General features: G+C 49.1%; 1 protein-coding gene across 1 annotated transcript in view; it reads right to left on the bottom strand.

Annotated features, from left to right (window-relative positions):
- DNAH9 (dynein axonemal heavy chain 9) overlaps positions 1–24,361 on the bottom strand; it is a 148,111-nt gene that overhangs the window by 66,655 nt on the left and 57,095 nt on the right. Inside the window, exons 40-49 of the mRNA XM_018924172.3 lie at positions 23,433–23,600; positions 22,999–23,195; positions 20,396–20,558; positions 19,346–19,469; positions 18,047–18,189; positions 16,165–16,326; positions 14,149–14,382; positions 8,483–8,743; positions 6,883–7,308; positions 3,242–3,361 (exon numbers count right to left, since the gene is read on the bottom strand). Of these exons, the coding sequence (XP_018779717.3) occupies positions 3,242–3,361; positions 6,883–7,308; positions 8,483–8,743; positions 14,149–14,382; positions 16,165–16,326; positions 18,047–18,189; positions 19,346–19,469; positions 20,396–20,558; positions 22,999–23,195; positions 23,433–23,600 (1,998 nt within the window). The remainder of the gene's footprint in view (positions 1–3,241; positions 3,362–6,882; positions 7,309–8,482; positions 8,744–14,148; positions 14,383–16,164; positions 16,327–18,046; positions 18,190–19,345; positions 19,470–20,395; positions 20,559–22,998; positions 23,196–23,432; positions 23,601–24,361) is intronic.

Here is a 24,361-nt window from a genome sequence, read left to right as displayed (position 1 = left end):
GCTGAGCTTTCTGTACAAAAGTACATCCTCTGATGTGCTGCCTGAACTTTTCAGTTGCTCAAACATTTGTCCAGTGCAAAACCAGGGAACAATCCTGCTGGCACAAGCCTCCCTGCACCACTCAGGATTCCAAGCCCTCAGCACCCCTGTGCTGTCTTCTTTTCAGGTTGAAGGGCTTTAGCCTCTTCAATAATTCCTCAGACAGAATCAGCCTTTTGATTTTCCTTGCAGTCGTTATCTGCACCGAGTGATGCAATCTTTATTATCTGGTTCCTTTTATTGTTGCTGGCTCTGCACCATTTCCCGTTCTCCTCCAGCCTTTGAGGTGCAGCAGAGGGGGTGGTGGTAATGCTGCCCATTCAAGATTTATTTAGAAGGTATTCACAGAGCAAGATGGGGATTTTTTCTGTTTTGTTCTCCCTTCTTTTCCTAATAAACCCTAATATCCGGTTTCAGAGGGGCTTTGGGTTTGGTGAGGGCTTTTTGCTTCTGGGAGCACAGAGCTCACAGCACTCTTAACTCCCTCCTTTCATTGCTGAGTGATAACAATCAGCTCAGCATCACTTACAGGCTGTGTGAAGTAAAACCTCATTTCTCCAATGTACTTTACATTACATTTATCTACGTGGTGTCTCATCCCTCCACCACTTGGGATCATTTTTACAATTCTTTACAGACAGTTGACATCATCACTGCAGAGCCGTGTCACCTCCCACACACCAGCTCATTTATGATTCATGCAATCACACAATCACAGACTGCCTTGGGTGGGGACAGACCTTAAAGGTCATCCAGTGCCACCCCTGCCATGGCAGGGACACCTCTCACTGTCCCAGGCTGCTCCAGCCCTGTCCAGCCTGGCCTGGGACACTTCCAGGGATCCAGAGGCAGTCCCACAGCCCCTCTAAGACCAAGAAGTCTTTATTGATCTGATATTTCTGGCACTTGGAGGTGCTTTCATACTCCTAAGTAATTTTTTCAGGTTACTTTTTATCTCCTCCGGTCCTGGAAGTCTTTTCTTCTCCTTTGCTTGGATCACAGATTGCTGCCACTTTTCTTTTTATTTAGCAAGAGGCAAATTAAAAGCAACTCCTTGGATTGCCTTTGATAATGACAGTGTACAACCATCCCTCACCCACCTTCTGCACACCAGCCATGATTTTAGAAGCCTCTACACCTTTTCCAAAATGAAGAGCCCTAATCCATTCCCTCTCTTCTCCTATGGAAGTGGTTTTGTACTTTGGTGTAGCTTTTCTAGGCTGCCCACAGCCTTCCTAGACAGGGTGGCCACGTGTGGGATGCAGGCACTGACAGACCCAATACAATGACGCTTAACTTCTGTTTCCTCAAGTTTTTCCTACCAACTAGCAATATTCAATTTGTCTTTTTTCCTCCTGTCAAGTGCCACACTGCTGTTCCTGAGAACTCTCTGCAACAACTCCAAGAGCTCTTCTGTGAGTGATAATAGTGCAATTAGGCCCTATCCATGTAACTGCATGATTACAGTTTGTTTTCCCTGCACACGTTATTTAGCATTTGTCATCACTAAATTTCCTCCTCTGCATTAGCACACACCCCCTCACAAACACCACTCATCAGCCAGCCTCCCTTTCTGCTGCACAGATCCCAGCCTTTGGATCCTGGAGCATCCTGCTTAGGCCACCTGAGGTTCATAAGATGCCAGCCTGGCACTGTGAGAGCTGGGCTGGCCTCAATCCCCCAGGTTCACTTGTCAATCCAAAGCACTGCTCTCCACGTTCAGCTGCATTCTTTATACAACTTCAGTGTTTGTTTCAAAGTCTGGGAACTCATTTCTACCCACAGCCACACCACTGACACCTCCTGAATGTCAAATGAGCTGCACAGCAGTGAGGGCTGTCAGGTCCTGCTCCCAGATCAAAGCCAGGGTGGCACAGGAGATGGTGTGCACTGCACAGCAGGAATTTGGGATGCAAGCAGTTCCTTGCCTGCATTGCAGAAATGATGAATTGTTGACAGTAAAAAATCACAGAATTGTTGAGACTGGGAGCTGTTCCCACGTCCTGGGGTGGGGAAGAGATGTAACCAGCATGGCCTGGGATGTGGCATCCCAGAATCACAGAACCGTGGAATGGATGGGCTTGGAAGGGATCTAAAACTCATCCAGAGCCACCCCTGCCATGGCAGGGAGCCCTTCCACCATCCCAGGCTGCTCCAAGCCTCATCCAGCCTGGCCTTGGGCACTGCCAGGGATCCAGGGGCAGCTACAGCTGCTCTGGGAAATCCATTCCAGGGTCTGCCCACTCTCCCAGTCTGTATATCTAAACTGAATTTCCCCTCTGTCAGTCTGAACCCATTCTCCCTTGTCACTACAATTCCTGATGCAAAATCTCTCTCCAGTTCCTCCCAAGCCCCTCTCTGACTTGGAGGAGACTGAGGGTTTCAGAGATATTTTCACTCTAATTCTTGTCATTTCAGACCCTGCAAAGCCACGGGCACGTTCACACCTTTGTTTTTATGATGCCATTTTTGATTCATACTGTTTTGGCCCATCAGCACCTGCTCACACATTTCAGCCCCAAGAAGGAGCTGAGAGCTGTGATGGCAGCAGAGCCAGGCACTCTAATGAGCAGAGCTGCCCCAAACCATCTGGAGTACAACAACACTTTCTGCAGCTGCCTCTCCTTCTTTGAGAAAGAGAAGACATTCTGCCACAACCTCATGGAAACAACCTCTGTAAAAGCATTTTCACTGCTGAAACTTGCAGCAGTGTGGGATATTTTCAGGGTCCCCAGGACTAAGGAGGACTTGAGAATGTGACTCCATGTTCTTAGAAGGCTAATTTATTATGTACTTATATTAAAGAATGCTATACTAAAACTATATAAAGAATAGAGGAAGAATACTCACAGAAGGCTTAACAAGATATTAATTAAAAACTCGTGACCTCTTCCAGAGTCCTGACACAGCCAGACTGGGATTGGTCATTAGGTAAAAACAATGCACATGTTGGATAAACACTCTCCATACCACATTCCAAAGCAGCAAAACACAGGAGAAGCAATCAGATAATTCTCTGAAGCTTCTCAGCTTCCCAGGAGAAGAAATCCTGGCAAATGGATTTTTCAGAAAACATGACAGTGACAGCAGTGCAGGAATCATTCCCAAAACCACGAGAGGACGGCACCTGCTGTGTGCACAGGGCTCAGCCCAGCCCTGCTCCCTCCCCTGGGGCCACCAGAGCTGCCCTGCTGGCACTCACCAGGCGGTTGGCAAGGGTGATGGTGCAGGCTGTGGCTTCAGCTTCCTGCTGGCACCTGAGTTTGTCTGAGGTGGCCTTCTCAAACCTGGCTGTGAGCTTGCCCAGGTTCTCGTTGAGGCGCTGCGGGTGAAAAACAGAAGGAGTCAGGAACAGCACAACTTAGGGGGGACCTGGAGCTGCTGGAGGAGTCCAAAAGGCCATGAAGACATTCCAAGGGCTGGACTCCTCTGCTCTGGAGACTGAGAGCTAAAGGTGTCCAGCCTGGAGAAGAGAAGGCTCCAGGGAGACCTCAGAGCCCCTCCCAGGGCCTAAAGGGGCTCCAGGAGAGCAGGAGAGGGACTGGGGACAAGGGATGGGGTGCCAGGATAAGGGGGAATGGCTCCCACTGCCAGAGGGCAGGGATGGATGGGATATTGGGAATTAGGAATTGTTCCCTGGGAGAGTGGGCAGGCCCAGGCACAGGGTGCCCAGAGCATCTAGGGCTACCCCTGGATCCCTGGAAGTGTCCAAAACCAGGCTGGATGGAGCTTGGAGCAGCCTGGGACAGTGGAAGTGTCCTTGCCATGGCAGGGGTGGCACTGGGTGGGCTTTGAGATCCCTTCCAGCCCAAACCATTCTGGGATCCTGTGATCCTGAGGCAAACCCCTCTCCAGAGCTGGCCAAGCTCCAGCCCCAGCCCATCCACCCAGGGCTGGCACCAGGAGCCAGCACAGAGCAGGGCTGGGCTGTGCCACTGCTTGGAACTCACCCCCTCAGCACAGGCAGAGGCAAAGGACACTCAAAATTAATTTATTTGGGGCTTCTGGCAGAGCCCTGACGACGAGTGCTATGGCTGAGCAAGGCACAGGCAGCTGAGGAAACCAAACTGGATATTTCCTGATGCTACAGCCCCTTGTCTCTGAGCAGTCCTTGAGGCTCTGCTGATTCTCCAAGTCGTGTCAAATCCCCAAGGGGCTCCTGGAGCTCTGCCTGAACCCTCTCCAAACCATGCCCTCACACTGTTTCCAGCAAGTGAACTAAAGGGTTCTGCTCTGAGAGCTGCCCAGTGAGGTGGGGCCAAGTCCTGTGCAGGTCAGGGCTGGGAGGGGCAGCAAGAGCCAAAGCACCTGCAGAGAAAGCTGGAGAGCCCTGTTCTTGTTCATACTCAGATCTAGACTGATCCAACAGCTCCCACAAGCACTTGGAGCATTTCACTTCTGATAAGAAAAGTAATAATTGATTTTATCTGCACCCAATGCAGACTGCTTAAGGCTAAACTGCTTGTAAATCACTTTAACATTGAGCTACACACTAGAAACAAACCTGAAAATGAAAAATGATTATATTAGAGATCTCTGCAGCTCTCCTGGATACTGGCAAACACAAAGCAGCCTCTCCTTGACCTTCCTTGGAACAATAACACCAAAAGTTTCTGTCCCCCTGTGCATGTGGATCTATGTACATCACATATGCTCATGTATATCACATTCCACTACAAAAGCACGAGCTGATAATAGAGTTTCTATAGAATATATGCATATATCTCGTCTGCATATACAAATCCAGCTGTGTGCAGCTGTGGACACACTTTCACTCTTACCTCCAGCAGCCCCAGGTGCAGAGCACTCAATTCCCAGGTAGGGAAAAAAGACAGAAAGTCCTTCATGTTTTGGACAATCAGAATTTCCTCATTTGTTGCTAAAAATGAGTGTGAGACAGCTTGGGGCCCAGCTGTGAGCAGGTATGAATCAGCAGGCAGCAGTGAAGCTATCCAAGAGATCCCAGATAAGTAAGGATGTACCTCCACATCCATCCCACGCTGCCCTGCATCACTCCCCATCTGCAGAGAGGAGAGGGCCCCTCAACCAGGCAGTTTTTTAAGAGCCTGCCAGAGGAGCAGCAGTAATCTCCCCAAAGATTGCAATTTTCTTTGACAAAATCCCACTCCTTTAAAAAAAAAAAAAAAAAAGAAAAAAAGCCCAGGCATAAAAAAAGCTTTGGAGAAGAGCAGCATAAAGGGATGAAAAAAGTTCCCCAGCAGTGTATGGCACATCTGAGGTGGGAGAATTAGACACCAAAGCCCTCTAAATCCATCCCTGCTTCAGGTGCCTCCTTTCATCTGCAGCAGGAAGGGGCAGCCAGAGAGCTCTGCACCCTTTTCTTGTATTTTTAGTTAAAAAGTGTAGTAAGCATTTTAAGAATGATAAGCCCTTGAAAACATCAAGAGAGTGGTGGGTTTGCTAACAGGGTGAGGTGCTGGTGGAGGGGCTGAGGGGAGCAGAGAGACCTCACTCACTGGGAGCCTGCTCCTGCTGTGGGTCCAGCCCAACAGCCCAGCCATGGAGGGGATCCCACTCCCAAAGAGAGATCCCAAAACACCCTAAAACCAGAGCAGCTGCTTCCCACAGCCTGTTCTTAGCAGGTATCGTGCTGGGAGGGAGCAGGGAGGAAAGCAGGATAGAGCAGGATGTGTTTTTACATAGAGATAATTTTCTGAAGGAAAATGATAAAAGTCTCACTTTACACTCTGTGGAAACACACTTTTAATCATGCTGTAATTTCTTCTATTCAGGGAGTTTTTAATTTATTTTTTTTTAAGCAGCAAAAATCCAAATAACATCCAAGATGTGCTGCCAGGGAGCTGTGCCGTGACAAATGAGGTTCCTGCAAGAGCAGTTGTCATCCTGCAAAAGCAGGCACTGAGTGTGCAGCCAGCCCAGCTCTGTGCTCCCAGCACTGCATCAGCCTCCAGGTCCCATCCCTTGCCCTGTGCAGCACACTGGGAGCACCCTGGCTGTAGATAATGAGTTTTCTGAGGGCCCAGGACAAGAGGTAAATTACATTAAAAAAATTTGGTGGGAATAACAAGGATTGATATTTAGCCTTCCTCTTTGGGTGCAAGCAAGGCTGGAGAAGAACAGAGGAAATTTAGAAAGCAGCAATATTTTATCACAGAATTCTTTGGTTTGGAACAGATCTTAAAGATCTTTTCCACCCCCTGCCATGGCAGGGACACCTCCCACTGTCCCAGGTGCTCCCAGCCCTGTCCAGCCTGGCCTGGGCACTGCCAGGGATCCAGGGGCAGCCCCAGCTGCTTGGGCACCCTGTGTCAGGGCCTGCACACCCTCACAGGGAAAAATTTCTTCCCTTTAACTCACCTAAATTTCATCTCTTTCAGTTTGAAGCCATTCCCTGTGTCCTGTCCCTCCATCCCTTGTCCCCAGTCCATCTCCAGCTCCCCTGGAGCCCCCTTTAGGCCCTGGAAGGGGCTCTGAGCTCTCCCTGAAGCCCTCTCCTCTCCAGGTGAGAACCCCCAGCTCTCCCAGCCTGGCTCCAGAGGGGGTTCCAGCCCTTGGAGCATCTCCATGGCTCCTCTGGGCTCTCTCCAGCAGCTCCAGCTCCTCCCTGTGCTGGGGCAGCTCTGTAGGTGGGGTCTGACCTGAGCACAGGGGCAGAATCCCCCTCCCCTCCCTGCTGCCCAGCCTGGGCTCAGCCCAGGGCAGGGCTGGATTTCAGGGCTGCCAGGAGAGAAAATCCAGCACCCCCCAAGCCTGTGGATTCCCAGTCTGCTTTAGAACACAAGTAGCAAGCAGCACCTCTGCCCAAGCTGAGGACTCCCCCACGCAGGGACAAGCAGGACGGGTTCCCCCAAGGTCACTCACAGCAATTTTGGCCTTGACAGTGGCCAGCTTGTCCTGGGCTGCTGCCAGCTCAGCGTTGGCCCTGTCCAGAGCCTGCCTCTTGGGCTGCACCTCGCAGAACACGCGGTGGAAGCGCTCGATGTTCAGCACCCACGAGCACAGCCCGGCTGCCGCCGCCGACTTGGTGGCCACGAACTCGGGGTTGAACTTGGGGTCTTGCAGATAGGGCTGCAGGGCTTTGAGGCAGTTCTCATGGATGTTCTCCTTGTTGAACTTGATCAAGGAGTCCAGGAAGCTGTCTACCCTTGCCATGGCCACTCTGGCTGCTTTCCAGCTCCTGTCCTTGGGGATCTTCCCTCCCGGGGCCGTCAGCACCATCACGGCTGCTGTGACGTTGCTGACAGCAGAAGGAGGTGACCCAAAGGACCTCAGCTCCGTCAGATTGGTCTGAAAAGGGGAACACAAGGTTGTTAGGTAAAAATGAATGGGCTTTCTTTTCACTCTGCTGCTAATAGAGTCAGGCTCCCAGGCTATCAATCTGATAAATTGGGCTCCTCTGGGCCCCAGCAGTGCTGCCTTTAGATCACTGCTCTGCATGTTTGCAGCACACCTGCTCCATTTCCTGCTCCTGACATCCCAGCTGGGACCAGCACAGCCCACTGCTCCTATCCAGGCTCCTGGGGGAGCAGGAGGTTTTATGCCCTCTCAGAAGGTTGGGATAAATAAGAATGAAATCTATAGAAATAACACTCAGGCCCTCTAAAACAACCTTCAGAGCTTGCCCTCATGCTCCCTCCTACCCAGGCTGAGATGCCAGTGCCAAATCCATCCTCTGATTCCCACATCTTGCAGCCCTCAGGGTTCAGGGAATGCAGCTTCTGAGAAAGCCCAGGCACCCTCACAGGGCAAGCAGCCAAACTGCACTGGAGGATCCAAAAGGGCATTTTTGTCTCCAACTCCTGACTTCCCCAGTTTTCAAACTCACTATCACACTATGCATGAACTGCAGACCAAAACAAATTGCAGGTCCATCTCTCAGGCACATCACAGGACCTCAGAATGAACGAAGTTGGAAAAGACCTTTGAGATCATCAAGTCCAACCTATGACCCAACAACAACTTGTCACCTAAACCATGGCACTGAGGGCCACATCAAATGGGAAGCCCTGCAGCACCCTGGAAGGACAAACCTTCCAAGGCACAAAAACTGCTCCCAAAACCAATCTCCGGCAATCAGAGCAATGCTAATCTCCTGATCACACCTTTTCCCAGTGGCATTTTCCTTTGGACCAGCTTTGTCTGCTCCTCTCCATGGCAATGAGTGAAGGGGAACATGGTGCAGCCTCGTGGGTGCTCCGAGTTCCACCAGGAACCCCAGAATCACAGAATCAACCAGGCTGGAAAAAACCTTTGAGATCAGCAAGTCCAGCCTGTGACCAAACACGACCTTGTCAACTAAACCACGGCACTCAGTGCCACATCCAATCCTTTTTTACACACTTTAGCACCAGCAGGGGTGAAGCTGGAGGAGGGACAATACAATGCGCAGGACTTGGGCCATCAGAGGACACAGCCCCTCTCCCCCAGCGAGGAGAAAAACCACTGGGAATCCTCACCCTACCTTGTTGAGGGTGTTGAGAGCAGCCTGGGCAGCTGCCAGGGCAGGCTCAGCCTTGGCCAGGTCCTCCTCACAGTCCTTCTGCTTCTGCTCCACCTCCTGGGCAATGAGGGCCACCTTCCGCTCCTCCTCGTCAGCCACAGCCTTCTTCCTGCTCACCTTCTCCGTCTCCACCCCCACCACCTGGATCAGCTTGTCAGCATCCTCGTTCTTCTGCTTCAGCTCCACCTCCTGGGCTGCCAGCTTGGCCTTCAGCTCATCCACCTGCAGGGCAGAGATTTGTGAGAGCTGGGTCACCCTGCCTGCTCCTCAGTGCCCAGCACAGCCTCACACCCAGCGGGACCCCAGGGCAGGGAGGGCCTGGCTGTCAGCAGAGTCCTGATGATGCCTTCAGTTTTATCTTTCCTATTTCCCAGGCTGTGCACTGCACTGGTGAATAACTCTGAACTCCACAGAAAGTGTCAGCAAGGTCTCCTCCCAGCTCAGGCACACAGAACAATCCCTGTCCAGCCCCAGAACCAAGGACACCGCTGCAGCTCCAGCCCCAAAAAGTGCAAACAGCAGGGAATGGAGGAGAGCAGCCTGGGAGGGTGGGACTGCATCCCCTGGAGTGGGATTGGACCCTGAGCCCCAGGCTGGGAATGGAGCAGAGCTCATCAAAGGGTGAGAACTCCTGAGCCTGAGTCCATGCTGGCTCCATCCTGGCTGCAGCCCTGGCTGGGCTCTGGCACTGCCCCAGGTGGATCCTTTGGGGCCTTTGCATGAATCCCCACTTTATTCCTGTGACTCTGCCCAGCCTCTGCTCCAGGAGCCTCTCCAGGCATCAGTTTCACACAGCCCAGGAGCCCCATCCCACAGCAGGCATGTGCAGGAAATCCCTGTAAACCCAAACCCCTCAGCTTTGGGCACGAGCTCTGATGTCCCATCCCCCCCAGAGCAGAGGTGCTGTGCCTTGGGGAGGTGACAAGGCTTCAGTTCAGCCACACTTCAGCTTCTCAGCCTTTCCAGCAGCAAACGTGGGCATGAGCTGGTTGGGATCAGGACCTGTGCCCCCTGCTCACCCCAGCACACCCTGCCCTCCCTGGGCACAGGCCAGGGGCAGCACCTGCTCTGAGACCATCAGTCCTGCAGGAAACATGGAATGGTTTGGGTTGGGACCTTAAACCCTATCCAGTCCCTCTGCCACGGCAGGGACACCTCCCACTGTCCCAGGCTGCTCCAAACCCTGTCCAACCTGGCCTTGGATGGGGATGGGGCAGCCCCAGCTGCTCTGGGCACCTTGTGCCAGGGCTTCCCTACCCTCCCAGGGAAGAGCTTCTTCCTAATATCATTTTCACCCCAGAAAAATCGCAGTTGGGATCTGCCAACAGGTCCAGAGCTCTGAGGTTCAAGGGGTTTAAATGTGATGTCAGATGAGCCTGGGAAGGGACATTCCCTTGAGCTGGCAGCCAGGAGGCCACCAGCATGGCCATGGTGGCAGCTCCTCACCCCCTGCTCCCACACAGGAGCCCTCAGCAGCATTTGCACTGGGGGATGCTCACACAGGCTCTCCTTGCAGACAGAAAACCTCCTGCTAAAATCCCCTTTTCAGTGAGTTCACCCAGGCTCTGGGCAGAGCACAGAGGCTTTCACTGCCTCATCTCAGGCTCATAAAGGTTCCCTTAGAGCTCCTGGGGTACATCTTTACCCACACAAAAATGCACACAGGAAGGGAAGGCAGCCACTGGTTTTGGCAATACAATTTTGATAGCAGAGGGAAAGCACAGCCTGCAATCCATGAACTGAAGCTGTTGACATTTGGCATTGGCTTCACGTGGAGAGCAGTTCTTCAGGGCTCTCCACACGCCCTCCATCAATCACCATGCCCTGCTCCTGGCTCTGTGGGACTGCTCTCAGCAGGACAAAGGCACAGCTGTAAATCCGGGCTCACAGAATCCCCCCCGTGTGACAAACCCAGCAGCAGCTCCTTGTTCAGCTCCAGCTCTCTGGGGGCTGCAGGAAATTGAAGTGGGCTCTGCTGATGGCTGATATGGCTGTGACCTTCTGCTCAGAAATCAGCCTTTGTGTGCTGGATACACACACAAACGGCAGCTCCAGGGGTTTACAGGGCCAGGACAAAACAAGCAGGGGATTAAAATCCACAGGCACTCAAGGGCAGCACAAAGAGCAGGTGTAAGCTCAGCCCCGGGGAACACACAATGCCCTGCCCAGCACAATGGGAGGGGAAATGACTTTGTCAGGATTTTAAAAAGGCAGGAATGCTGGAGAAGGACTGTTTGCAAGGGCCTGCAGTGACAGGACAAGGGGGAATTACTTCAGACTAAAGGAGGGCAGGGTTAGGTTGGCTATCTGGAAGAAATCCTTCCCTGGGAGGCTGGGAGGCCCTGGCACAGGGTGCCCAGAGCAGCTGGGGCTGCCCCTGGATCCCTGGCAGTGCCCAAGGCCAGGTTGGACAGGGCTTAGAGCAGCCTGGGACAGTGGAAAGTGTCCCTGCCATGGCAGGGGATGGAAAAGGATGTCCTTTAAGATGCCTTCCAACCCAAAGAATTTTGTGATTCCATGAGAAACCTGTGAGCAGCTTCCTGAGTGCACAACAATCTGATAAGCAATTAGTAATGTGAGGTGGAAAGGGGAAGAGCAAAGCAAATGAGAAATTCAAGGGTAATGTGCTGTGACTTCATCAGGGAAAGGAAGGGAGAAGCCCTTGCCTACCACCAGAACAGCATGAGAAAAATTATTGAAGAGAAGAAAACCTGGAGGGCAGGCTCCCAGAAGAGTCATTTTATCTGATTGTCCCTGCCTTGTTTCAAGAACACAAAATACATCAAAAGGTCAGCGGTTAATTGATAGCGGCAGGCAGGCTGGAATGTGGAATGCAGTGATGCAATATTAACCACAGCCATCCTCAATTACTCAGCAATGGGCGCTGACCTCTGGGTGGCACACGGCACTCTGAAAAACAAATGACTCATCCCACACATCTTCCCAATCCATTATCTCCTAACGGGAAGGAGGCTTCAGCTTCCCCCAGAGCTGAGGATGCGCTGGCCACAGGGAGAGGTGGTTGTAAAACATTGCAGGAGGAGCAAGGTTGGTCAACAGCACCCAGGTGTCCAAATCTCCACAGGAAAGAAAAAACAGAAAGGGGTAGAGGTAGAGGGGACTACAGTGAAAGGAGGCAGAGAGGTTATTTTGAAATAGGAGCAGCAAAGTAAAAAATACCTGCAGCCCCTGATACAACAGCCCCTCGAGCTGAGGCCACTCTGAGCCTACAGAAATGCACAAACCTCATCCTTAACTGGGCCCTGGAGAATGCCAGGGATGAGCACCAGTCCCCAGAGCTACAGCACAGCCAGGTGATACCCAAGGATCAAAATCCTCCTCCTTTACTTTGAACATTCCCTCAGCACATCGCTCCCAACACAACCTGCAGGTGACACACCTGAGTGACAGAGAGGACTCTCCACCTCCTCAGCCCCAAGACCAAGTATTTCCATGGGTGAATGTGAAGTTCAGCCTTTTAAGCCCCATGTTTAAGATTGAACATGCTGGTATGATTTCCAATACTGATAAATATCCACACTCTGCTTTCAAATCAACAGCAGTTTTGACTATTGCGCACATCTGGTAATTTAGGTGGTTAATTTTAGGCCCCCAGTGCTAATTTTAGTCTTGAATTTGACATGTTTGTCCTCACTGCTCTGCATCTTAATTACCTGCTCAAGGAGGCACCTCTCAGCCCAGCCTCAGAGCAAGCAGACACCAACACTGAGCTCCTTCATCCTTCTTGGCGTTTGATTTTCCCACCCTTCCCATTGCCTCCAAGTTCCCCACCACTGCTTTGGGGCTCAGCAGAGAACCTTCCCACACAGCACCCACTGAAGAGAGGCCTGAAGGATACAGAAGAGTTCCCATGTGTCAAAACAGAGCCAGGGACTTGTTCTCAAAATATTCATTTCATATTACCCAAAAAAATAAACCTATTCCATCTTAGTCCTGAAAAAACAGCAGCAGCCCACAGGTCCATCAGAACGATTGCCTGCATGGGTGAGGTGAGGTTGTTGGAAAATATACCAAGTTTAAAATTTATAATTAAATAATTTCAGTCAGGTTTGTTTGCCTTTGTCCCTGGGGAAGGGAATTTATGTTTCTTTCCAGGGCATTGTTCCACTAGGCAAGGCCTGATGAATTTAACATCTTAACAGACTGGGAATAGCACAGAAGATACAGAAAGGAAAATGACCATCAGCTCCAAACATCACCGCTGGCATGGTCTGAGACACCTGGTCTGGGAAAAGAGAAATGAGAATGAAACCCAATTAGCACCAGAGGTAATGAGAACCTAATTAGCATCAGAGGGGAAAAGATCTGGAACCCACAGGAAACCAAAGACTAAGAACTCCACAACTTGATATCAATGAACACTGAACCAATGAATCTCTGTGTGTTTTGACTGCATAAAGTTTGTGAAAAATCTGTCAAAATTTATGTGCCATGGAATGATTTTCTCCGCAGGTCCAGGCTATGGGTGGATGAAATTATTTCTGTTGCACATCCTAGCCAGAATATAATAATGCCTCAATTCTCTAACACTAAAAGTGTTGCTAGAAGGTTTTTGTTTATCCTGTAGTTTTGGTGACAGGATGAGGTTTGTGCTGGGCAGTGAGGACACAGCCTTGAGGCTCTGGTGGGTGCCACCAGTGCTCTCTGCTACCCCCTCCCTCAAAGGAGATGCTAAAACCTGCCCAGGGGACGTGGCAGTGCCCACCCCTGCCATGTCCTGCTCCGTGAGCAGAGGCTGTTTGAGGGGAGATGGAGATATCAGCACTGAGAGCACCAGCCCAGCCCATCCATCACCTCCAGGCACGCTGAGTCCCCTGAGTGTGACAGATGTGATTGATGCCCCCAGCACTCCCCAGAGCAGATGTGTGGAAGGGGATGGAGCTGCCAGTTCTTCCTCCTCATCAATCCCCCTGCATTCCTTCAGAGCAGCTCCAGGAGAGCCTCATTTGCCACTGGAGAAGCTTTGTGAGCAAACATTTGTAAGAGTTAATAGAATATGAAACAGAGAGCAAAATGGGAGAGCAGCAACAGATGTAGGTGTCACTGCAGAGAGGGCTGAGAAACACCCAGAACAACTTCTGGTCTCTGCCAGAGGAGAGTGTCAGTGGGAGTCTTCAGCTGGGGGATTTTGGGATGAGTGATGTGCATTTCAGACATGTGTTAGCCTTCCTTAAAGACAGATAGCATAATGGAAGGAAAAATGAACATCAGCCTCATTTTAACAGCATGCACTGGTTAGTTTGAAAGAGTCTTGCTGAGGTTATTGCAGATTTCCTGGATGCAACTCCAAAAATCACTGACTGTCCTGTATTTTTTAAGCTGTTTTGTCACCACAGCTGAAATTTAACCATTAAAAGAGGATGGCAGAGCCAGCTGGATCCCAATCTCATTTTATTTACTGAAATCTTTCAGTTACCTCCCAAACAGCAGAGACTGGGCACACACCTCTCCATTCTCCTTTCCAGTGCAGAGCATCACTTCTGCTCCTCCAGAAACCCAGCCCAAGCCAGACTAGAGCCAAGATCCAGCCCAAATGTCTTCCCTGTAAAGCTCTCCCTCGAACCAGACAGGAAAAACAAGGAAAACCAACCCCCAGGAGTCCTTACCTGTGCAGAGGTGCTCTTGAGCTTCTCCAGGCCGTTCTCCAGGCGCTCCATTTTTGCCTTTAGCTCCTTGTCCTTGCTCAGCAGCAGGCTCTGGTAGAGTTTGATTTGCTCCAGGAAGGACTTGGGGGTGGTGTAGTTGTAGCGGCGCTCGTTGCTGAGGTACAGCCGGGACACCTCGTTGACACTGATGTGGACGTGGGCCATGAATTTGCTTATTGAATCCTTGACTGAATCCTAAAGGGAGGATGGGAACATGAGGAGAAACTGTTTTAAATAGAAAACTATATATAAACACAGGTCTGCGCTGAATAGAAAGGAATTTGGTAACTTTTGATTCTGCTGCGACACAATCCAGGCTGTAACACCTCAGCTGATCCCCTTTCACTATTATCTCTAAAATAACTTTGTTGCTCATGTGCTTTATACCCTTTTTTTATATCTTTTTATCTCACACATTATCTTATTCCAAGCAATTTCTCTACAAAATAACAGCTCTTTTAACTATAATTTTGGGCTTTTCTCCTGTACAAATGGGAAAAGTGCACACTCCTGAAAAGAAACATTGGAGGCTTTATTCTTTCTAGATCCTGCCTGAAAAAGCTAAATAAACAGAAACGAATCTCTATTCTAGTACCAGATTGTCATCACTGAGAACTTAACCTATCTTTGCCCTTGAGATTGCCAGAGGCTCAGAGACACAAGTGGGGAGAGCAGCAGGTTATTTTCTGTGCAGGTTTGGGGCTGCCCTTGTGCTGGCAGAGCTGTCCTTTGCCTGGTAGTGCCATCAGCTCCCAGTGACACATCCTCAGCTCCCAGTAAGACACCCTCAGCAGCTCCAAGTGACACAGGAGCATGGTGCCCATGGTTCTGCCCACAATCTTCTCCAAAGAAATGTGGAGTGTGCCTCAGTGATGGTTTGGTTGAGTTTAAAGCACTGCAGTGCCACCAGTGATGCCCCTCTGGACAGCCACCTGTGTGCTGAGGCCAACCCAACCCTCCCTGACATGGCGTGAGTGACATGGGGCCACCCCTGGTGTCACTGTCATATTTCCTGAAAAATCCTTCTACCAGGATTTCTTCTCCTGGGAAGCTGAGAAGCCTCAGAGAAAAACAAAACCAATAATTATCTGATTTGCTTCTCCTGTGTTTTGCTGCTTTGGAATGTGGTTTGGGGATTGTTTATCCAAGGTGTGAATTGTTTTTACTTAATGACCAATCTCCATGCAGCTGTGTCAGGACCCCAGTGAGAGTCACAGGTTTTTCAAGGAAGAAGGCTGATTTGTTGACTCCATGTTTCAGAAGGCTGATTTGTTATTTTATGATCTATATTATATTAAAAGAAAATTATACAGTAAAACTATACAAAAAAGAAGAGAAGAAAGGATTTCATCAGATGGCTTGAAAGGGAAAGAAAGGAAAGGAATGATAATAAAATCTTGTGACTGCTCACAGCCTCGACACAGGTGGCTGTCATTGCTCACCAAGTAAAAACAATTTCACATGCTGGCTAAACAACTCTCCAAATCACATTCCAATGAAGCAAAACAGGGAGAATCTGAAGCTTCCCAGCTTCTCAGGAGAAAAGATCCTAATGAAAGGATTGTTCAGAAAATATATCTGTGACATCCTTTCTCTATTCTTTAGCATAGATTTTATATAGCACGGTACGATATAGCACAGTACGATATAGCACAGTAGGATATAGCACAGTGCGATATAGCATGGTGCAATATAGCAAGGTGTGATAGAGTATAATATAATAAATATGTTATGATATGATTAATATAATATAATATAATATAATATAATATAATATAATATAATATAATATAATATAATATAATATAATATAATGTAATAGAATAATGAATTGACCTCCTAAGAACATGGAGTCAGATTCATTCTTCCTTCCTGCCACGGGGGACCCCGCATATACCGCGGGCTGTGCCAGCGCTGTCCCCAGTGTCCCCCAGTGTTCCCCAGTGTCCCCAGCAGAGGAGCTGTGCTGGTGCTCACCTGCAGGCTGTCCATGTCCCGCAGGAAGCGCAGGCTGACGGACTCCAGGGCCTGGCGGGGCCAGGGCTGGAAGCAGTCCATGGTGGTGCAGCTGGCCAGCGCCGGGAAGCGGCGGCTGCGGAGGCGCAGCTTGGGGCCCACGGGGGACAGGCACAGAGCCACCTGCGGAGCAGGAGAGGGCACTGAGGAGCAGGGCAGGGGCAGGGAGAGCAGCACCTGCCCTGCCGCTGAAACAGTGAAGGTTTAATAAGATAGACATTATTTCAGATTTAGGTAAAATCCGCCAGTTAAAATTATTAAGTCTGTAACTTGCTTGTGTATGTTGTTTAGTCTGTGCTCAAAAGTACCTGTTCTCACAAAAAACTTATACTCACAAAAGAATGTAAAAAGAGATAAGAGAGGCCTCTTAAACTTTGAAACATAAACTACAAGAAACAAACACAATTATTTAAGAACTCCTTCTGTACTTTCAAATAAAAAACTAGCTACAAGTGTAACACAAAACTAGTACAAACTAGTATGTTTTTTTTTAAATATATTTAAAAACTACTCTCTTAGTTTTTAAAATATATTTAGACTCTACTATATTAGTTTTTAAAATATATTTAAAAACTAATAAATATATGCATACTTGTATATATGTGTAGAGTTTTATAATAAGTTTATACATATTTATTTTACTAATTTTTACTAGTAAAATATTTTACTAGTAAAAACTAGTAAAGTACTGGAACTAGCTACTAATATTTTACTAGTAAAAGCTAGTAAAATAAATATGCATAAACTTATAAAACTCTCTGCATATATACAAGTAAAAGAGATTTTTAAAAGTTGAGAATTCTCAAAGGCACACATGTCCTTTAAAAAGAACGATCCCCACATGCATCCAGCGCTGTAACAAACATTCCAGCTTTACAACTTTTACAAGTTTTAGAGTTAGTTGGTTTTTTTCCACAAATTACAGCCCACCTTGGGCTCTGACACCTTTGATGCCTCAAGTTTTAGATTCTGTGCTGCTTTAGGGTAGTTCATTCACATATGAAGTGCTGGTGAGCTCTCTTCACAGAGCAGGGCAGGGAGACTGCTGCAATGAATTTGCAAGGGTTAACCCACAGTGTGCACCAGCCAGCCTGAGTTTGTCATCGAAGCCTCAGGAATTCATCAAGGCTATTGGAACATAAATTGTGTTAAATTAAGAAAAAAGAGGCTGAGAAACTGAATACCATGCCTGCAAGAACTAAATAAGAGAACTGTGAAACACCTGGACTGTAACCAGTCACAAAGTCTGAGAAATGCAGGCAGAAAAGGAGTGAACAAGACAAAGGCACCAATCAAGGAGTGTGTGCTTAGTAGTTTGTAGAACCCCTAAATATGTGTGTAATGTAAAAAATAAACAGCCTCTGCTTGATCATATTGGTCAGTTGCTCAGGAGTCCTGGATTCCCACAATAGGAGACAAAACAATTCCTTCTCTGGCTGGGGACCAAGGACAAATGATCCAAATCTCAGGCCCAAGAGCATAAACAACATGGGCTGAAGAGAGAAGAATAGAAGGATGGGACTGCATAACCTAAAGCTGTAATTGAACTATTAACTCCAATATGCAAATGGACCACAGATGGAAACTAAACTTTATTTATGAAAATATGCCTCGAAGAGCTGGTTCTTGGCCTTGGTTCACAGAAAAACCAAGATAGGATAGAGGCCTTGTACCCCCTGGGGCTTGGAGCTCTGGAATTTTGTCTTTCTGGCTAGGGAAAAGTACTGGAACTAGCTACTAAAACAATAACAGGCTACAAATATATGTGTGAAGAACACAGAGAATCTGTAAAAGGAAAAAGGCAAAAAATCATTCAGCACCAACCCCTCGTGCTCCACCTCACCTTCAGCTGCCGTCGGACGCGCTCGATGAAAAACCTCCAGCAATTCTCCCTGGAATCCACCAGCCCCCGGCCCCTGACTTCATTCCTCACACTGCTGATGATGTTTTCCACTTCATCATCAGGGAAGAGATCCGGGATTTCCCCTAGGAGAGGAGGGCACGTTTGGGTTTACACACGTGGATGTTGTAGTCTCAGAGCAAAGGGAAGCTGCTGTCCCCCTCTCAGGGGCTCAGGAAAGTCCCCTCCTCAGGTAAAACCCCTGCACCAGGTCCCCCTGGGCCCCAGAAGCAGCAAAAGGGCACAGAAGGTCATTCTGCTGAAAAATAAACATCTGTCAGAGCAAACTTCCTTATAAAACACAAGGGAAAGGAAGATAGAGTCAAAGCACAGAAAATCAATTTTTTTTTTTAGCTCTGCAGTCTAATTAGGTTAAAAAAGAAATATTCAAATCCCTAATATGCCATATGTATTATAAAATCATTGTAGTTTTGCAAGTGCATTAATTAAATGTAAAATTTTTGCAGCTGTTCAGGGCCTTTTCCAGCTGTGGCCAAATAACTCCCAGACCATCCAAACATTTTACAAGTTAGAAATCTTGTAAAAAACTTTTATAAGTTAATAGTTAAGCAGCTGTTTGCCAAAAATGCAACCAACCACTTTTTTTTTCTTAGTGTTTCCTTAATATATCACATATTCACTTCCTTTCTGGCTTCTGATTTGATTGAAATCGTTATTGAGCCAGATGCTTTCAATACAAGCAGTGATCACTTAGGGAAATACACTAATCAGAAATCTGCTCATTCCTCAAAGAGATTAAAAGGTGTATTTTCTTCTAGATAATGACAACAAGTGAAACAAGTCATTAAGACACTTCCCACTATCTCAGGTTGCTCCAAGCCCCATCCAACCTGGCCCTGGACATTTCCAGGGATCCAGAGACAGCCAGAGCTGCTCTGGGCACCCTGTGCCAGGGCCTTCACCTCAGACTTGAGGATAGCTAATTGGACAGAAACCAAAAACTCCTGCCCAGGCAATTTACTAGAAAAAGAAGTGAACAAAGAAACTAATTGCTTTTGTGAGGTGTTTTACCAGGAGCAAGGACCTCCTGCACCTGGCTCAGTTTTTCTCTGTTTGTTATCTTCCCTTTTATTAAACCTTTTTGTTTCCAACATCACAACAGCAGCCATCCTGCTGATTTTTATCCCTCCAAGGGTAGCTGAGCTATCTTGGGTGTGCTACAGACCTCTGAGAGTTTATGAGACCTGGCCCAAGGAGGCTCCTATGACACGAGGGCTGTACCTGATGCCAGGAAGTCGTTGACCAGCACCAGGAATTGCTCATCCGCCACCTGCGCGTCGCTCAGCAGGAACACGGAGCCCACGCTCTTCAGCCCAGCCTTCAGGTACAGGTTTGCCAGGTCTGCCTGCAGGGGGGACACCAGCAGGGCTTGCATGCTGCAAAGCATGGGCCAGGCATAGAAATGGGATCATTCAGAACCGGCCCAGTGGCTGAGGACATCAGCACAGCTGAGGCTCAGGGCTGGGATGTTCTCAGGGCACTGCCAGGGGAGCCCAGGTGTGGCTGCAGCCCTGGGCAGACCCACTCCAGCAAGGCATGTGCTCCTCTCCACAGCAGCATGTCATGTCTGGGGTGTTTCAGTATCTCAGGTCAGAAGAGCTCTCTAAGGACATCATATCCAGCTGTTCCCTCTGAATGGCCAAGGCCACCACTAACCCATGTCCCCAAGTGCCACATCCACATAGCTTTTAAATCCCTCCAGGGGTGGGCATTTTACCACCTTCCCAGGCAGCTGTGCCAGGGCTGGACAGCACTTTCAGTGAAGAAATATTCCCTAATTTCCACCCTGAGCCTGCCCTGGCCCAGCCTGAGGCCGTTCTCTCTGCTCCTGTCCCTGTTCCCTGGGAGCAGAGCCCAACCCCCCCGGCTGTCCCCTCCTGGCAGGAGCTGTGCAGAGCCACAAGGTCCCCCCAAGCCTCCTCTGCTCCAGGCTGAGCCCCTTCCCAGCTCCCTCAGCCTTCTCCTGAGACTCCAGCCCCTTCCCCAGCCCCGTTCCCTTCCTTGGACATACTCCAACCCCTCAGTGTCCTTCCTGTCCTGAGTGTCCCAGAGCTGTCCCCCGCACTGGAGGTGTCCCAGCAGTGCCAGCACAGGGAATGGGCACTGTCCTGGCCCTGCTGCCACCCCAGAGCTGAGTCAGCCCAGGTGGCCTTGACCTCTTGCCCACCTGGGCTCACAGTCATCCTCCCCCATTCTCTTTCCCAACACACAACAACCCTCCAGGGCAAGCTCTGCTCTTTTCTTCCTTCCCCTCCGTTTCAAGTCCCCCACCTTGAGGTCAGGGACGCCGTAGCCTTTCCTCAGGGTGATCTGGAAGACCTCCAGGGCGCTGAGGAAGGCAGCCAGGCGGGTCAGGCTCTGCTTGCCCGTGCCTCCCACGCCGACCAGGAGCGCGTTCCCCCGCGGCGCCTCCAGGATGCGGCTGATGCGGCAGCTGCACCCAGGCATGCAAAACCTCTCATTAATAACAGCACTCGCCCATTTCTCTGCCCACTGCTTTTCAATACATATTTTATTCACTAGGAAATTGTGTTCTGAGCGGGGTGAAGAATGGCAGTCTCGGAGATGTGGCAGCAATCAATGCTCATCTCTGCTGAGACCTGTTCAAAAAACCTCCAAAGTTTGGTGGCTATTTAAAATGTGCTTATTTTTTTTTCCCCACCTGCTGGACAATGTTTAAGTGAAGGTCTTTGCAGGGTGTGCAAGGGGAAAAGGATGTTACATTGACCTGTAAAAACTGAGAGCAAAGTTCAAGGCTTTGACCCTCCTCCCAAGAAAAACCCCTCTTCTCAAGGCTTTGGGATTTGTGCACAGGTGAGCCCTGCTGAGCATTACAGAACATTCACACCTGGCTGGAATGGCACAAACCTGCCCAGAAAACAATCTCTGTTCCTTTTATCCACACCACCTCTACACAAGAGTGAGATTTTCTCACTCTTACAATGAATTTGCTGTTATTTCCCAGGTCTGTTCACCTGAGAGCCCTGTGGTGAACTCTGCCTCCCTTTTGTTCTCTTTAAGCAAATGCTGGCACCCCCACATGTTCCCCACTAGGTGAGGGAGTCCAGAGGATCCCACCTGTGGAACCCTCCCTGTCCAGGGTCTGAAACACAAGCCCTATTCCTTTATTCGCCTCCCTTCGCTATTTTCCTAGATTAATCTAATTATTTTTCACTTAAGGCTGTGAGAAACACTACCCTGCTTTATTACAACTCCAGTATTCCATAATCTATGCACAGACTCTGACCGATTTTTTTATAATTTCATCTCTTCTGTGAAATTTTTTCCATAAAAGCAATCCAGACTGTGAGGAGAGCCTTAGCATTCCTGCTCTGAATTACCCAGGCCAGCTCTGCCCGTGTCCCTGCCTTGATGTGCTCCCCAGGGCTCTGTGCAGTGACACAGCCCTGGATGAGGTGACTGACAGGTATCCCCCATGGCCCTGCACATATTAAGTCATCAAATGTCTTTTTTCCATCTTTTTTTTCCTTCCAACTGAAAATCTCCAGCAAATTCAAGCTGACATTCAGAAGCTGCTTGAGATGGAAGAAGTTGTGTATTTCAGCCAAATGCAATTTCCAAATGCAGGGAATGAGATTCACTCAGCTCCAGTGAAATTGTGAAGTGCTGCTGGATGCTCAAATCCTGCTTTCCTCATTATTCTCAGTATGAACTGGAGGGGCAGTGCCGTGTTTGGCAAATTCCAATTGCAAATCCCGATTTATGTAAAGTGCAAGAGCAGCACAGGGCCAAAATTCAAGCAGAAACACTCATGGACAGCAGATTCCATGGCCCCCATGGATGGAGGAGGGAATGGCCAGACTGTCAGGGAAAATCTGCCCCAGCCCAGTGGTCAAAAACACAGGCTGGGAGCTCTTGGAAGAGACAAATTTACATATATATATATATTTGTGTGTATATATGTATACACATTTATATATATATACATATTTGTGTATATATACACATTTGTGTATATACATGCACACACACATATATCTACATTTTTTTGTGTGTATATATATATATATATTATTTATTTATTTATTTATTTATGCATTTACATACACATGTGTGTGTATATGTATATATATTTATATGCAAATGCTACTCCTGTATATATACAGATATATTTAACAAGCTGCCAGGTCCGGTGAGAATCAAAACCACCCACCCTGGCTGCAGCAGGTCTGGGGCTTCCTCCCAGCTTGGAGTCCCAAATCTGCACCTCCTGGGACCAGGTTTCTGTACAAATTCCAGCTCTGATTGCCAGGGCAGCTCCATCTCCTGAAACCACCTAAGGCCAGCTCTGCATCCCAGCACCCAGAAGTGATTCTGTCTCTGCTGAGATTCCCCCAGGCTGTGTGTGAGAGCTGGAGGTCCCCCCAAAGCATGTAAACAGCTTCATAATAATCAGCAGGAGGCTTATTTTCATATAGTCCCACATGTCCAATTTCCAGTTGGAATCCACCTGCACCTCCAGGCATCCCCATGCAAGCAGGTTTTCCAAAGGATCAAAGCAGTTTAAATGCCTCCATCCTTTAAAAGCAGGAGGCTGAATGCACAAAATCTTACTTTATACAGAGGAAAATCCCTCTCAGGGCCTGGGTAAATGTGGCCCTAAAGCAGCAGTCAGCATTTGGGGGAAGCCCAGTACAACCAGTTCTGTTCTAGCTGGCAAGGGAAGACACAAAATCACCTGAATGTCACATCTGAGAAACGTTTATGCAGAGTGCAGGACCTGGCACTTGGCCCTGTAAAACTACAAATTATTTGCCTCAGCTCATGGATCCATATTCCTACATCCTCCAGGAAACCCCACAAAACCACCTGCACAGACAAATGATGGGGAATAAAGGCAGAAAAGCCCTTACACGTGGCTCATGGCATCCTCAAACAGTACCAGGTCCATGGCGGCGTTGACTTCATTGTAGCTCTCCAAGGCTTCCACGAGGATCTGGTTCAGCTCTTCCCAACTTGGAACTGGCCTGTAGCCAGGCTCCCCAAGGCCTTTGGCAAAATGGCAGTAAATATTCATGTGTTTGGCCTGCTCTAAAGTGCCCTCAATGTCCTGTAAAAGAGAAGAAAATAGAGAACAAATGCAGGGAAACCCACTGCAGCTCTGAGCCACCTTCCAAGGGAACTTCAGTGTTCCAGCCTTTTTATGTCCACACAGCTGCGTGTTGGAAAATGGGAAACAGGCTCAGGAGTGAAAGAGAGAGAAAGGAAAACCCCCAGAACTAATTTCCCTTACAATAAACCCACTCTGTTCCATTCTCATCAGCATTAGACCCCATCAGACCTCCACACTTACGTCGTAGCATTTCTTCACCATCTCCTGCTGGATTTTATCAAAAGTGTCCCAATCCACTTCCTCAACCATCCTGTCCCGGTACACCCGGTTGGACTCGTGCAGGTAGAGCTTCACCAGGTCTTGGGGCTGCTTCAGGCATTCAGGGGTAGAGAACAGCAGGCCCTGGGGAGAGCAAAGACAGCCAGGAAACCCAGGCTGAGCCCTGAGGGATTTCACCCCAGCACACCAGGCTGAGTACCCCTCACCCAGCCTGCACCTGAGCCACCCCACACCAAACACCCAGGGAACGTGGCCTCTGTGAATCCAAATCTCCCAAAGTGCTTCTCAACCCAGGGAGGGTTGAGTTAGAAGGGACCTTAAGGATCATCCCATCCCACCCCTGCCATGGCAGGGACACCTCCCACTGTCCCAGGCTGCTCCCAGCCCCAGTGTCCAATCTGGCTTTGGGCACTGCCAGGGATCCAGGGGCAGCCACAGCTGCTCTGAGCACCCTGTGCCAGGGCTTCACCACCCTTTACAGCCAAGGATTCCTTCCCAAGATCCCATCCAAACCTATTCTCTGTCAGTAGGAGCCATTCCCTGTGTCCTGTCCCTCCATCCCTTGTCCAAAGTCCCCCTCCAGCTCATTCCCTGTGTCCTGTCCCTCCATCCCTTGTCCAAAGTCCATCTCCAGCTCATTCCCTGTGTCCTGTCCCTCCATCCCTTGTCCAAAGTCCCCCTCCAGCTCATTCCCTGTGTCCTGTCCCTCCATCCCTTGTCCAAAGTCCATCTCCAGCTCATTCCCTGTGTCCTGTCCCTCCACCCCTTGTCCAAAGTCCATCTCCAGCGCCTTCCCTGTGTCCTGTCCCTCCATCCCTTGTCCAAAGTCCATCTCCAGCTCATTCCCTGTGTCCTGTCCCTCCATCCCTTGTCCAAAGTCCATC

Source organism: Serinus canaria, chromosome 18 (genome assembly GCF_022539315.1).
Source record: "Serinus canaria isolate serCan28SL12 chromosome 18, serCan2020, whole genome shotgun sequence".
In the NCBI taxonomy this organism is placed as follows: domain Eukaryota; kingdom Metazoa; phylum Chordata; class Aves; order Passeriformes; family Fringillidae; genus Serinus; species Serinus canaria.
This window is presented reverse-complemented; position numbering and strand designations above follow the sequence as displayed.